Genomic DNA, 14,069 nt, shown 5'->3' on the forward strand with positions numbered 1-14,069 from the left:
GGATGGTGCCCGGCTCTGCTGCATCCCTGCCTGCGGGGGAAGCACCGTGCACAGGCAGGGGCTGCAAAGCCGGCCTTTCCCTAGTGCCAGGGCACGGAGACAGGGGGGTGGCAGAGGGACAGGGGGGTGCCTGCAGGACAGGGCTGTCCCAAGCGGAAAGCACCGACATAGAAAACCACAGCCAGCCCCAAAATCGCCCCCCAGGAAGCCAGACCCAGCCCATGCAGTGCCTGGAGCCAACACGAAGCCATGGTCCCGTCCCCCCCCCACCACCACGGAAGCTCACGGCAGGGGCTGATGCTCCCCCAAGCTCCCCAGGAGCTGTGTACTCAGCGCACACGTCAGCTCTGCTCGTGTGTGCTGAACTTTACCGAGCGCGGCGTGCCCCGGCATAGGAACAACCTGGGAATGGGCCAGGAAAGAGCAGCGCTCGCTGCCCCCAGGTTGCGGAGCTGCGGGGAGCCGGCTGCTGGTTAGCACTTTATTAAAACAAATGTGAGGAGCCCAGGCTGGAGCTCCCTGCGGGAACGCTGCCGCTGCCGGAGAGCTCAGACAGCACTGGATGAGCTCTAACAAGGCAGGGCTCAGGGCTCAGCCTGCTCCGAGGATGAATCAGACCCTCAGCCAACACCGAGGGCGACCCGTAAGTGATGAAGGCAGAAACAAAGGGCAGGAGGGAGGGTGAGCTGAGCGCCCAGCCTGTGTGCAAGGAGGTGCTGGCTGCCACCCCCCGGGGACTGAGCACGTTTCCATTCAATCCGTGTGAAGGAAGGGGGAATTCCATGTCTGAATTCAGCCTAGCAGCGGCTAGGGACTAGGGAGGGATCAACCTGCAGACACCCAATAGCAGAAACAGGACCTGGGAAGCTACCTACAGCCCCAGTGAATGGATTCACAGAACCCCAGCCTGGTTTGGGTTGAAGGGACCTTAAAGCTCATCCAGCTCCACGGGCAGGGACCCCTTCCATAGAGCAGCTTGCTCCAAGCCCCTGTGTCCAACCTGGCCTTGAGCACTGCCAGGGATGGGGCAGCCACAGCTTCTCTGGGCACCCTGTGCCAGCGCCTCAGCACCCTCACAGGGAAGAGCTTCTGCCTAAGAGCTCATCTCAGCCTCCCCTTGGGCAGGTTCAAGCCATTCCCCTCGTCCTGTCCCTACATTTTCCCATAAAAAAATCTCTCCATATTCCTTGTAGGCCCCCTTTAGGTACTGGAAGACTGGCAAAGATTGTCCTGGAAGACATTAAAGTGCCTAAATCCACTGAAGTCCCACCATACAGAGCCAGGAGGGGGGAAAACAAAGGACTTGTTCCCTCCACTGGCCACAGCCATGCAAGGGGAACGGTCCCATCCCACAGGCACAGCTGGTGGGCAGGAACCCAAGCAGGAAGAAAGGAGAGGGGTGACGATGCTGTAGAACCCCCCTACATTCCCCCTTGGGCAGGCTGCAAGGAGACGCCTCATCCCACTGTCTGCATTCAGCCAGCAAAGCTCATTAGAGGAGGTGGCCTTTCAGTGCTCTTTTCAAACCTGGAAATTCAGGCCTCTTGCACGACAGAAAGAGCAGGTGAATTAAGAGAAGAAATGCCGGAGGAGGAGGTACACGAGCCCTCCGAGCCCGGCCACAACCGTGCCCGCTGCCAGCCGCGCCCAGAGGAAATCCAGGGAATCCTCGAGGTGGGTATGGAGCCTCAGGACCTGCCGGCGGGTGCTCTCCCGCTCCCCGGAGTTGTCGATGATGTGAGTTGCAAGCCTGCGCTTCTCATCCAGCGGGAGCTGGGAGCGGATGCGAGCTTCTGCCTCCGCCTGGGACAGCCCATTCCTCCGCATGAGCCGGGAGAGCTGCGCCCCGGGGCTGCTGCGGGGATGGGAGGATGGGGTGAGGTGGGCTGAGGGAGGAAGAGGAGGCTTCTGCCTGCCTTCCTCAGCAGAAATGGGGGGGAAGAGAGATGTGCCCTGCGTGGGCATCCTGCACTCGGAGCAGCACAGGCACCCCTGCAGCGCTGCCAGGCCCATAACACCCCAAAGCCTGCCCCAGCCAACAGGGCGCAGGTTGTGGAAGGCCTAAAGACAGCGATTTCCTCTGTCACAATGGTGCCAGGTTTCAGGAAAACCGCAGTAAGAAGCCCCTTGCACGCTAGGATACAGAAGGTGCCACTCCTCACACCTCCAGGAAAGAGGTGGTGTTGCTGACAGGCTTTGCGCCAGGGCTGTGGCCAAATCCTCACCAGAGCAGGAGGGACCTGATGGTCCCCTCCAGCCTCTCAGAGAGGTGGCAGCATCCCAGCCTCATGGTTCACGCTGCACTTACCAATAAACCAGGACCGTGTATTTCATCAGCTTGGTCAGTCTGTTGGTCTCAAAGAGCAGAGGGATGTCGAGGACCACGTAGCGGTAGCCTGCAGGAACATCCCCCCCCCACAAGAAGGGAACGGCATTACTTGGATTCCCAAATCCCTCACACTGCACACACGCTGCAGCCACAGCTGCTCCAGCAGCAGAGCTCCACAGCTCCACATGACAGCCGAGAGGAGAGCAGAGCCTTCCTGCCCTCCTCCCTCTCAGGATGTGGTTTCATTCCAAGTTTCCAGAGGGGGAGAAAAAGCAGCGCCAACAAACCCTAACCTGGCTCATCTCAGAGCAAAGGTGAAGCTGCACAAATATAATGAGGAGCTGAAAGGAGCTCAAATGAAAGTGCCTGTTCCTGCCTGGCGGGAGCCGCAGCCACGCCGCTGTTGCTGGGCTCTCCAGGGGAGCAGTGCTCACAGCAGAATCTGCTCTCCTCTCTTTCACTTGTCCAAGGCTTCACCCGACTGCAGCCACTTGAGCTGATGTTTCCCAGCTCAATTTTCTTCCCTTTATGGAAGGCTTCGGTTCAACACTTCCATGTTTCCAAAGGGAGCAAGGAAATCTTGCAGACTTTTTGCAGCTGTGACACTGGCACAGCTCCCTGGGGCTGAAACCTCCCCAAAACTGGGCCAGCTTGGTTTAAAACCCCCATCACCACACAGCAGCTGCAGAGGAGAGCTCATACCCACCCGCCACCATCCTCCCGGGCCCTGCAGCCCACCACAGGCTCTCCACGTCTGTTCCCCACAGACAGCAGTATTTGGGGGTGTGGGGCATGTTCTGCTGCACCTGGGGAGGAGGTGAGGGCAGGGGAAAGCTCTAAGTCAGGACCTCACTCCCTTCTGTGTCCCCCAGCCATGAGGACACCTCCGTTTCGATGGTGTCCCCTCTTTACAACCCAAACCCCCCCAACTGAGCTGGCCACAGCAATAAAAGCCTTGACAAAGACATCCTCATCCACCAAGCGACCATTTTACCAGCATCTCCGCCCAGAGAGACTTCTCGCTGCCCTCCAGTTGGATCGATACAAGCTTTCCTTGCACAGCCATCCTTAGAGACAACATCCAGCTATCCCAAATCATTAAAACCTGACTAATGAGGACAAAGCAGCCTGCACAAGACACTCGGTGCTCTTGCTGAGGGGCAGGACAGCATCCGCCTCCCGAGCCTGCAGCCCTGGGTACAAGACTCCATCTCTGGCTCCCGGCTTTCCTGCCTGTTGCTGCCTTTGTGCCTCCTCCTCCTCCTCACCCTGCAGCAGAGCACGGCCCCTGCAGTGCCCCGGCACAGGCCTATTCAGCTGTCACAGGGCTCAGCTTTGATAAGCTCTATGAAACCAGACTGACTCTATTAAGACATCCTTCTGTCTACACAGAGACCTCCAAACCAGCTGGTGATGTTATCTGGCATTTGATTAGACCAAGTTTGACAGCTGTATTTGTTACATTTACCAGGGGAAAAAGCAGGACTTTGGAAGACACGGCTGTCAGCCCAGTTCTCACCTTATCGAGACTAAAAGGGCTCCGCAGCTTCCATGGCAGGCCAGGAAGGCTGGCGGCAGGGAGGACTATTCGCCCGTTTCGGAAGGTATGACATTATCCATCAAGTAATCTCAGAAGAGGCCTCACAATGCTTTTGCTCAGGCCCTACAGATGTACTTTAAACCATAGAAGAAGGTGGTGAAGGGCAGCAGTGAAAGGCAGGAATGAATCCTCCAAACACCAACGCTAAAGGCCACCGCTGGCGGAGCACAAAGGCCGTCGCTCAATGTTGGTTCCTTTTGTCCTTCCTTGGCCCTCTCCCCACTTTAGAACCAAAGGCAGAGCAAGCAGGTAGAGCTCCTGCCCAAGGAGGAGTCCCGGTGTGCTGGGACACAGCCTCTTACCTAACACAAAGTACTTCAAGATCTGCTTCAGCATCTCCTTCTGGATCTCCGGGTGGGTGATGGAGTTCAGCAGCTGCCGCTTCTCCGGCTGGGAGAAGATAATGCTTCCCAGAGCCTCACGATTTATCTCCCCGTTCTCCAGGAGGATCTCGGTGCCAAAGTGATGCACTATCTGCTGATAGGCCTTGAGGTGGGGCTGCACCACTGAGAACATGAAACAGCTGGAGGTTAGAGCCAGTTCTACAGCACAGTTGGTGTCTGCACCAGTGATCGGCCTCAGCTGAGCTTGGTTCATTAAATAACCCAGCTTATTCTCCGTGGTGGGAGCACATCTGCGTGCAGCACGCACTGCACTGGGAGCAGCATGGCTCAGCACCACAGCCCGGCACACACCTGCATCGGTGCCGCAGCAGGAAAGGGGCTGCAAAACCCCCTCTCAGCCCAAGGTCCCTTTGAGCGCTGACACCCGAGAGATCAAAGCATCCTGCGCACATTAATTCAGCGCCACAACCCAACCTGTGCTGCTGCTGCTCGGGGTTAGGAGGCACAGCGTGGCTGGGAGGATTTGCTGACAGCCAAGGCACAGGCAGGAATGGGGCTGAGCAATTCCCATCACCTGCAGGGTGAGGAGTGGAGCAGGGAGATCCTAAAGGGATCAGGACCAGCATCAGGGTTATTTTAGCTGCAAACCTCTGCACTGGGTGAATACAGCCTGACTGCTACAAGTCGGCTACTAACGTGATTTATCCTTTTTTACTGACTTTCACCTCAGTCACCCAATTCTTCAGTGCCACAAGCAGAGAAACCCTCTTAGAGATCGATTCCCAATAGGTACTTGCAGGGACTCTGACGTTACATGAGTGAATTTGAAAGCCACCAAAACCCATCCAACACAAAGGATGCAGTAATAAAAGCATCATGAAGCTCAAGCTGAGGCTAACCACAGAGAATCACAGCCTGTGTATCATTTCCTCTCCGAAAGCCAGGAATGTTGCCACAGGTTGGAACCTCAGCCCAACCTAATAAAAATCTTTAAGGCCAATTTCTTTCTCCCATGGAATTTCACGCGCAGGCAGTTTTGAGGATGGGGGAAGTTCACATAGTAAATAAACGCAGATAAAAAAGGAATTGGAGGAAAAGGAAGTGATTGGTAGAAACCCAACACTGAGCAGCTGCGGTGTTTTCCTACCGTCTCCGAGGGCTTTTAGCACCTCCAGCAAATCTCCCACACCTTGAGGAGAATTACAGTGCAATAAAATGTTCAGAGCATAGAATCATAGAACAGTTAGGGTTGGAAAGGACCTCAAGATCATCCAGTTCCAACCCCCCTGCCATGGACAGGGACACCTCACACTAAACCATCCCACACAAGGCTTCATCCAACCTGGCCATGAACACTGCCAGGGACGGAGCACTCACAACCTCCCTGGGCAACCCATTCCAGTGCCTCACCACCCTCACAGGAAAGAATTTCCTCCTTAGATCCAATTTAAAGTTCCCCTGTTTAAGTTTTAACCCGTTACCCCTTGTCCTGTCACTGCAGTCCCTGATGAAGAGTCCCTCCCCAGCATCCCTATAGGCCCCCTTCAGGCACTAGAAGACTGCTATGAGGTCCCCAGGCAGCCTTCTCTTCTCCAGGCTGAACAGCCCCAACTTCCTCAGCCTGTCTTCATACGGCCTTGAGAAGTTCTTGCCCAAACAGAAAAGCACAGGCCCTTCAAACCAGCACCTCCTGCCCCACGCTCAGCCAGGAGCCCCTTCCGCATCCACAGTGAGCCGCTCCTCCCGCTGCTCCCCATGGCATCCCGATGGCACAGAGGGATGAACACCTCCAGCTCTGCTGGGGGACCACAGCTGCATGTCTGGGTCTTTTCTTGAACCAGGTTTTGGGAGCAGCAGAAGGCAGATGTGCTGTGCCACAGCCCAAATTCCCGCTGACCTGGGATATTGGGAGCCCCTTTGTTTTATTGGTTTTGAGGCACAAGGAATTTTGTGGACCAGTCCCTCAATGTTACCAAGCAACTTCCAGCACGGAAAGAAATTCCCTTCCAACCCTGTCAGTAATGCCACCTAACGTTTAGTTATGGGTTGGGTGTGCTGGGGTTTAGGGGGGACATCAGATTAGAACCTGCTTTACAGAGAACCACCTTTATCTTCGGCTTTCTCAGCTTGGAAGCACTGCACTGCAGGAGAGGAAAACTGAGGGCAAGATCTCCCCGCAGTGTTCGTTAGGACATGATCTTGGTTTTCACTTTATTAAACGTAGATCCTCGATCCAATCCTCCCCGAGCCAGCGGCTCCACAGAGCTTGGGAAGAGGAGGGAAAGCCTCATCTGCCGTACCCAGAGCACCCTCTGCTGTCTGCGCTTCCCCACAGCAACCCCGGTTGTCAGGAGAAGCTCAGCGAGCAGCACTCACCCTGCCGGGCAATAACATCGGCATCAATCACAGCACAGCCCAGCTCCTGCAGCACAGCCACCACCGTGCTCTTCCCCGACGCGATGCCCCCCGAGAGGCCGACCAGGAACATCGTGCTCTGAAACGGAGAGAAAAAGACCTCGGAAAGACGTCAGGATGGGACCATTCGGCTCACACACTATGGGCTCCTTCCAAGAGGCAAGCAAACAGATGGGGTTAAAGGAGCAACAACAAGGGGCAACTCAAAGGGAATCAGAGAGGGCACTCATGCTAAACAGCAGTGACTGATGGAAAGCCCACTGATGCCAAGCCCCATTCCTGGTGGTACAGAGCCTTTCCTGGTGTTACGCTGGGCTTGGGGGGACAGAGCGGCTGTGTCTCTGTTTATCACAGCGGGTTAAAACCTTGCCCTCTCCAGCACGATCTTCTGTGCCCTCTGCACCAGCCTGCGAGGGGGAACGCCGCAGGACGGGAATCAGGCCTTTGGCACGCTGGGGATGGAGGCTCCACTTGTGCGAGAGCCACACAGAAACCTCTCGTGCCCATGCAGCCGCAAGGCTTTAGCTGCAGTAACCCCGCTGCTCAGGCCTCCAGCCTCAACTGGGACTTGCTCCCAATGACCTCGGCTGTTTCTGTCCCTCTGTCACATCCCTCTGCCGTGAACATTACTGCAGGGGCAAGAGAGCACTTGGAAGGGATAACCTAGAAACCACGGCCAATCGGGGCTTGAAAACACTTGTGCTGCCGAAGGGCCTGTACGGATCCATGGTAGGAAGGATAAATCTTTAATGAGCCCGGGGTTGAACTGCACACAAGGGTACCGAGGCTCCTGCAGATGTTACAGGCAGGAGCCAGAACCACTTTCCCCCCAAATACGCCTTTGGTTTTCGCGTGTATTTGGCCAGCACCAACAAAAGCAGACGTGGGGCAAGCTGAAAGCCACGGAGGACATGGAAAACCTGCCGCGCTACCCCTGCTGCGAGGAACGGGCCCTGCGGGACGCACCCCCGAGCCGGAAAAGCGGCTTTCAAACACCGAGGAGCCCCAGCTCCCCCCGTGCCCCGGCCCCTCTGGTTTCCCAGCCCCAGGCCTCATCCGGAGCGCCGGGAGGCTGAGGACAGCGCTGAAGCGTGCCCGCCGGCACTGCCGCCGCTCCGCTCGGCTCTGGCGCACTCACACACCCGGTGCTCGGCTTGACGGGCCGGCAGTAAAGGGAGCACCCGCACAGCGCACCGGTACCTTGGGGGGGGGGGGGGAAGCCCCCCCCGGTACAGCCATGACCCCCCCCCCCCCCGGCGGGTGCTCAGTGAAGCCCCGTGCGCTGCCCGCCTCCACCGGACAGGGCCCTGCTGCAAACCGGCGCGTTCCCGGTGGGCCCGGGCCGCCACCGCTGCCGAGGCCGGGGCCTGGGCCACGGCTGGGGTCGGACCGGGAGGCCCGCGGGAGCGCCCGGGCCGGACCTTCACCCACTCACCCTGTGGCCGGCTTCATGCGCGGCGCAACATCCCGCGCGCCTATTGGCTGGTGGGAAAAGGGGTCTGTCTGCCAGCCAATTAGCACCTCCCTTACTGCAGTCGGCCCGCTCCCTGAGGCAGGAAGCGAGTGAGGGCAGCGGCCCCGCAGCCTCGGCGGGGGACCGCGGACAGAGGGACCGGGCAGCGGGTGTCCGCACGGCTGCGCCCGTGTGTGAGAGCCCTGCCGCCGCGGAGCCCCGCCGCGAACCGTCCCCAAAGGCCGCCGGGAGCTGTAGTCCCGGCACAGCCCGGTCTCCGCATGCTGGCATGGACTACCGGTCCCGGCATGCCCCGCGGCCCATTGCCCAATCGTGGCGCGCTTTGTTGTGGGGGTGCGGCAGGAGCCGAGGCCCCGTTGCAAGGCGGCGGACGGCAGCAGCGAGGCGGCCACCGCCGAGGTCTCTGCAGCCTCCGGGGGAGAACGACCCCGAGCACTGCAGCGGCTGCGGGAAGGAGACGGAGCACGGCCCCAACCGGCGGTGAGCAGCGCCCGGGGCCGCCCGCCGCGGCGGCGCCGGGGCCCATTGAGGAGGGCGGGGGCAGGCCTGTGAGCGGCGCCCCGCCCTGAGGGCGCGCTGATTGGCTGCGAGGCGGCGTCCTGTTGTACGATTGGTCCAGCTGCCCGTCAGTCTGCCCGGGGGGGCGGAGCCGCTGGCTCCCGTTCACGGCGGTGGGGGGGAGCGTGTCTGGAGCCGAGCGGTGTCGGGGAATGGGCAGCGCCGTGTCCGGGGTGCCTGTTCCTTAGGCAGGAATGAGCCTAACCCGAGCCCTTGTCCGTGTGGGGGGGTGTGCCTCGCGTTCCCAGTGGCCCCCAGTACCAGCCCCGTTATCCTCCTGGCATCTCCAGCACCACGGTGGTACCCGGGGTGCGTTATCCCGCTCCCCGGAGCCTGGGGCTGCCCTGGAAGAAACCCAGGTTCCTGCACACCCGTTCTGGCCTCATCCTGGAAACAGCCCAGGGTTCTGCAGAGCTCGGCTGATGATGTCTTGTGGTTTGAGGAGCCCGGTGTGGAATGGTGAGTTAGCAGCAGTTAGCCTGGGAGCGATGGATGTGGCAAGGAAGGGCTTTATCTAGGTAGGGAAGATCTAAAATCCCCAGCAATGCCCCCATTACTCATCACTTTGTTTGATAAAGCACAGAGCTGCCTCAACTCTTGGTTTCCTTCTCGTTCCTGCTGGCTTTATATACAGCAGGGCACGTCCGCGTGTGCCTTGTGCTACATCGTGTGCTTCCAGAGGTCTTGCACCTCATGCTTCATGCTCTTCCCGCTCACCCTGTGCCCCAGCAGCTCTGCAATGCCGAGCCCATCACCTTGAAGAGCTCTTCTGCCTCCATCGGCAGCTTTCCAGAGGCAATCCCGCCTGCCCGGTAACCAAAGTGAATAAAAGGTCACTCAAGAAATATCGCAGAGGATTTTGTTATGACAGCACAGATGCCTGCTTATGGTGTATGTGCCTCCCGGGTGCGGCGCTGTGTCTCAGGCTAATAGGTTTAGCTGGGCTTGGGGAGATCTTTATTCTCTTTCCCTCTGACATGATTAGGTTTGTGGAAAGCAGAGCCAAGCAGAGAGGAGACACTGTGCTTAATCACTGTTATTTCCCAGCCCAGCCGTTCAGTCTGCCCTTTGCCAGGAAAAGGTGTGTTCTTGAGCCCTCTTCACATCATAGGATCCTCATCGCACCTCCTGCAACCTCCAGGAGTTAAAATACAGTTTCCTGCCTGGACTAGGGTGAGCATGGAAGTGCAACGAGCTACCTGGGCAGGCTGGGAAATGCCCAGTAACAAAGAGAGAGCATGGATCACTCAGGAGCTAACGTTGGAAGCGTGGCTGACGGGCACAGTGATCACAAGCGAGGCTTTGGAGTGCTCTGGCAAAGCTCATGTTTCCCAAAACCTAATGAGGGGGGGATCCACTTAGAAAAGACGGAGCAGTAGGAAAAGAGGGGGTTTCTTTCTCGATGGTTCTGTTGATTCCATACCATTGTGTTACGCTGGAGTGGGGGAGTGTTTTCTGTCACTGTCCCCCAAAAGCAGGGCATGGAAAGTGCCTTGAGCTGCCGGGGGGTTGCAGAGCAACACTCCGAGTCCTGCCTCTGCCCTGCTCATGGTGAGAGCGGCTGGATCTGGGCTCTGAGATTTAAGACACGACAATATTACTTAGCGAAAGCAACACTTCCCTTCCTTTTAAGGCCAGGAAAGAGGAAAAACCTCTGCCATGGTTCTGTGTCAGCACAGGGAAGTGGCTTCACTGCTCTCTGCTGTGGTGTCCAAGTTGATTTCCTCCCCCCAAAAGCACAAACAAATCCCACTTTTGTGACCCTTTGTGCTCCTGTCGTGTCCCCAGTGCTGTGGAGGGTTTATTCCCATTGTGGATAAATGACACTGCAAGGGCAGAGACCAGCACGGGCTCTGCTCCCCAGTGCTGGTGCCAGCCCATGGGGTTTGTCAGGTCACAGGCAGCGAGTGGCAGTGATGAGAGCAAGGATTCGAGTGTCCCAGCCCTGTGAAATGGGGCTGTTGTTGGCAAAACCACCCAGGGAAGGTGGGAAGTGTTCAGGGAGGGTCGCGGGGCATGAACTGGGTGTTACTGGATGGAGCGTGGGGGGAAAAGGGGCTTTCTGAGAGGGGCAGCTGCCAGGTTTGGCCGGGGGATGTTCCTGGGACAACCACCGTGCTCTATCAGGCAGGGTTTAGTTGTAGGTGTTGTAAGGAGCCCAGTAACGGCACATTCTGCTTTGGGACCTGTGCTCTGCCATCAACTCAGCTCAGGCTGGAAAGGAGGGGAGGAAGGCTGTGGGACAGGAGCTGGGCTGGCAGTTAACCCGTCTAGGGGGGAAACCAGCTTCAGCCCTTGCATCTATGTGGGTCGCATCAGCCGCAGTAGTTGGGATTTTGGATGGTGTTGGATCATCCCAGGATACCAGTGGGACATTTCTGTTAATATGAGGAGAGTCCAAGGGGCTGCAGCTACACTGGAGCATAGAGAAGATGATGTTTGCTTTCCTAAATGGACTTTAAAATAGAAAATGCCTGTAATGACTGCTTCCCAAGGCATAGCAAGTTGGTCCTTCAGGTTTTCCAGCATGCAGGCAAGTCCTCTGCTGGGTTGGTTTTCATCTCCCAGCTGGAGCAGGGCCCTTCCCCACATCACAGCCCCTGGGAATGCAAAACCTCATCCTGCCTTATTCCACCCTGATTTCTTCCAGGTCACGATGGCTTAACTCATAAATCAAGGAGGATTTCTCTCCGTGCCTTTATCCTGCGAGCCTGGCGTGGGGTGAAATGGTGCTGGTTGGGCTGAACTCATTAGCAGCAAGCTGGGAGTTGGCAGCTCTGATTTATGAAGCAAAGTGACACCGACTGAATACTCAGGGTCTGGGAGGGTTTTGTTTGTCTCATCTGACACCTGCAGCATCCCAATGTGGAGGTGACCTGGGAAAACGTGTCCATCCCCTTCGGAAGGGGAGGATTCCAGCGTCTGCCTTCAGATGTGCTCACAAACCTGCCTCGTGCCATCAGTTTGTGGTGTTAAAATTGGTAAGAAATCACAGGATCCCAGCCTGGTTTGGGTTGAAGGGACCTTAAAGCTCCTCCAGCTCCATCCCTTGCCATGGGCAGGGACCCCTTCCACTGGAGCAGCTTGCTCCAAGCCCCTGTGTCCAACCTGGCCTTGAGCACTGCCAGGGATGGGGCAGCCACAGCTTCTCTGGGCACCCTGTGCCAGCGCCTCAGCACCCTCCCAGGGAAGAGCTTCTGCCTAAGAGCTCAGCTCAGTCTCCCCTCGGGCAGGTTCAAGCCATTCCCCTTGGCCTGTCCCTACAGGCCCTTGTCCCAAGCCCCTCTCCAGGTTCCCTGCAGCCCCTTTAGGCCCTGGAGCTGCTCTCAGGTCTCCCCTTCAGGAGCCTTCTCTTCTCCAGGCTGCCCCAGCCCAGCTCTCTCAGCCTGGCTCCAGCCCTCACAGCATCTCCATGGCCCACTCTGGACTCGCTCAAGGAGGTCCCTGTCCCTCTTGTGTTTATTGCAGCTGCATGGAGGATCGGTTGCCTCAGCCCAGTACCTTGGTGCAGCCATCCTGCCTGCCTGGGGATGTGCCCACCCAGCTCTCACCCGTGCTCCTCTGCAAGGGGTGTAAAAACATAACCCCTGGTGCATTTGTCACCAAGATCAATGGGGCTGTCAGCACCGCTTTGCTGTAATCACTCGTGCTGTCCTGTCAGAGCTCAGCAGCTCCGTGGCTGCTCCTCTCTCTGCTCTGCTGCTTAATGTGCTTCTGGAGAAGAGCTGGGGCTTCTCATCACAGCCCAGCTCGTGGAGCAGCTCGCCCTGCACCGCTGCTTGTTCCCTTGCTGCTGGGCGATTGCTGGCCCTTTCCTGATGTTTCACTTGGGGATAAATGGGAATCTTTCTTCCCAGCAAATGCCGTTTGCAGAGGCTCCAGGAGGGTTCAGGTTTTGTCCAGAGGAAAGCCTGCACCAGCTCAGCTGCTCCATGTCCTGCAGGCATCTCTGCTCCGTAGGCTGACAGCTCCCCGTCACGTCAGGTTGCTGTGTCTGTGGCCTCACCATCCGCAGGCATCTCCATGCCCAGCTTCATCCCTCAAAGCCGCGTTTCTCTATCCAGCTGCATTCAGAATTCACTGCTCAGCCCAGGGATGTTTTTAAACCTTATTCCCCTTCAGGTTCTCTCCTTTTCCTGGCCTTGCTCAAATAAACGGTTGGATGCTGCTCCAGCGTATTTTCCGGCATGTTTCTTCTTTCCTTTCCCCGCTCCACCCTCTTCACCACTCTCCTGTGCTTGGTATAGACATTAATCTGGGCCAGGAGCAAGTGGTACTCACTGGGGTTTCCAGGCTGGCTGGTGCCTCTGGGTAGGTCAGAGCTGTGTGGTTGGCCCTGCTGGGAGAGCAGCACTCGTTCTGGGGATGCGAGGACGGAGATGCCTCTGTGCCATAGAACAACAAATACACTGGTTGGATCCCTGAGATTTGGGGAAGGAAGAGGACAAGGTCCCCGGGTACTGGAGACCCCAGACATGTCCCACATCACACCCTGGGCAGAGCCAGCCCTGCAGAGCTCATCCTGGTTTCCAGCCCGGTCCACGCTGGTGTGGGTGACGGTGCCCACCAGCGGTGGACGTTGCGGTTGTCGGTGCTGCGGCTGTGCCACTGGATGCAAAGAGCAGCTCCCACCCAAGGGTTTTCCATGGCTTTCCTCCCTCTGGCCTCTGCCCATCGAGCCAGACCCGGGTTGTTGTCCTCGGGGAAAACAGAGGAGGAGATTTGCTGCAGTTTGGCTGCAGCACTGCCAGGGCCAGGGCAGAGCTGAGCGAAGCTGCTGGTGTGCACGGGCCCCTCGTGCGTGTTGGCAGCCGGCAAAGCACCCCTGGCCCCGTGTCCCTGCTGCTTCCCCTCATCCCTCCCCTCGGTCCTGCTTTGGCCAGCCTGGGGTTGAACCTGAGCTGTGACCTTGCTGTGGGGACCAGCGACAGGGACGCTCCTGGCTTGAGGTGTCCCAGCCCTGCAGCAGTAACGCCCGGGTGAGGGCACATCCACCGCGCTGGGAGCAGGCACCTTTCCTGTGCGCTGGCATCAGGTCCTTGCTGGACTTGCTCAGTAAAGCTGAGTTCAGGGGGAGGTTTCATGCTTTAGGATGATCACATCGGCTATGGGGCTGCCATACATCCCAGGGAGGATGGGCAATGCCCTGGCGCAGGCTCCCAAAGGGGTTTGCTGCTCAGTCTCAGTTTGCTAGCTCCAGCATTGCAGTATAATGGTTTCCCACTATAGCAGCCACTGTGTCCCAGGATCATCACCTCTGCAGCGTGGTAACAATGGCCTTGGCCACCTAAAACTCCATCTGCGTGCTGCTCTCGGCTCACAGAGGGTGAGCACCCGGCCCCTGCTCCC

The 14,069-nt window shown here is 57.9% G+C and overlaps 1 protein-coding gene and 1 long non-coding RNA gene across 4 annotated transcripts; one reads left to right on the plus strand and one right to left on the minus strand.

Moving 5' to 3' along the window:
• Positions 1 to 414: 414 nt before the first annotated feature.
• On the minus strand, positions 415 to 8,651 carry DCAKD (dephospho-CoA kinase domain containing). 2 transcript variants are annotated; one of them, XM_065699163.1, is made up of 5 exons: positions 8,124 to 8,651; positions 6,650 to 6,767; positions 4,232 to 4,435; positions 2,309 to 2,396; positions 415 to 1,855 (listed from the first exon to the last, which is right to left on the minus strand). In XM_065699163.1, the coding sequence occupies exons 1-5, from the start codon at positions 8,430 to 8,432 to the stop codon at positions 1,570 to 1,572; spliced, it is 1,005 nt and encodes a 334-aa protein (XP_065555235.1). In that variant the 5' UTR covers positions 8,433 to 8,651; the 3' UTR covers positions 415 to 1,569. The 2 variants fall into 2 exon arrangements, with proteins under 2 accessions (XP_065555235.1, XP_065555236.1); XM_065699164.1 differs by lacking the exon at positions 8,124 to 8,651 and adding an exon at positions 7,831 to 7,849.
• LOC136024086 (uncharacterized) lies at positions 7,947 to 12,898 on the plus strand. 2 transcript variants are annotated; one of them, XR_010616738.1, is made up of 2 exons: positions 7,947 to 9,179; positions 11,371 to 12,898. It is a non-coding gene; the product is annotated as an uncharacterized LOC136024086 (long non-coding RNA). The 2 variants fall into 2 exon arrangements; XR_010616739.1 differs by having other exon boundaries at positions 7,947 to 8,642.
• Positions 12,899 to 14,069: the final 1,171 nt, after the last annotated feature.

The sequence above is a fragment of the Lathamus discolor genome, chromosome 20 (assembly GCF_037157495.1).
Source record: "Lathamus discolor isolate bLatDis1 chromosome 20, bLatDis1.hap1, whole genome shotgun sequence".
NCBI lineage: Eukaryota > Metazoa > Chordata > Aves > Psittaciformes > Psittacidae > Lathamus > Lathamus discolor.

Bases quoted from the DNA above. Each gene is read 5' to 3' on its own strand.
- DCAKD (XM_065699163.1), bottom strand. From the start codon at position 8,432: ATGCCAGCATGCGGAGACCGGGCTGTGCCGGGACTACAGCTCCCGGCG. The intron at 4,436-6,649 runs GTGAGTGCTGCT...TCATGTTCTCAG, and splicing joins CGATGTTATTGCCCGGCAGG to TGGTGCAGCCCCACCTCAAG. The intron at 2,397-4,231 runs GTAAGAGGCTGT...ATGTTCCTGCAG, and splicing joins CTTGAAGTACTTTGTGTTAG to GCTACCGCTACGTGGTCCTC.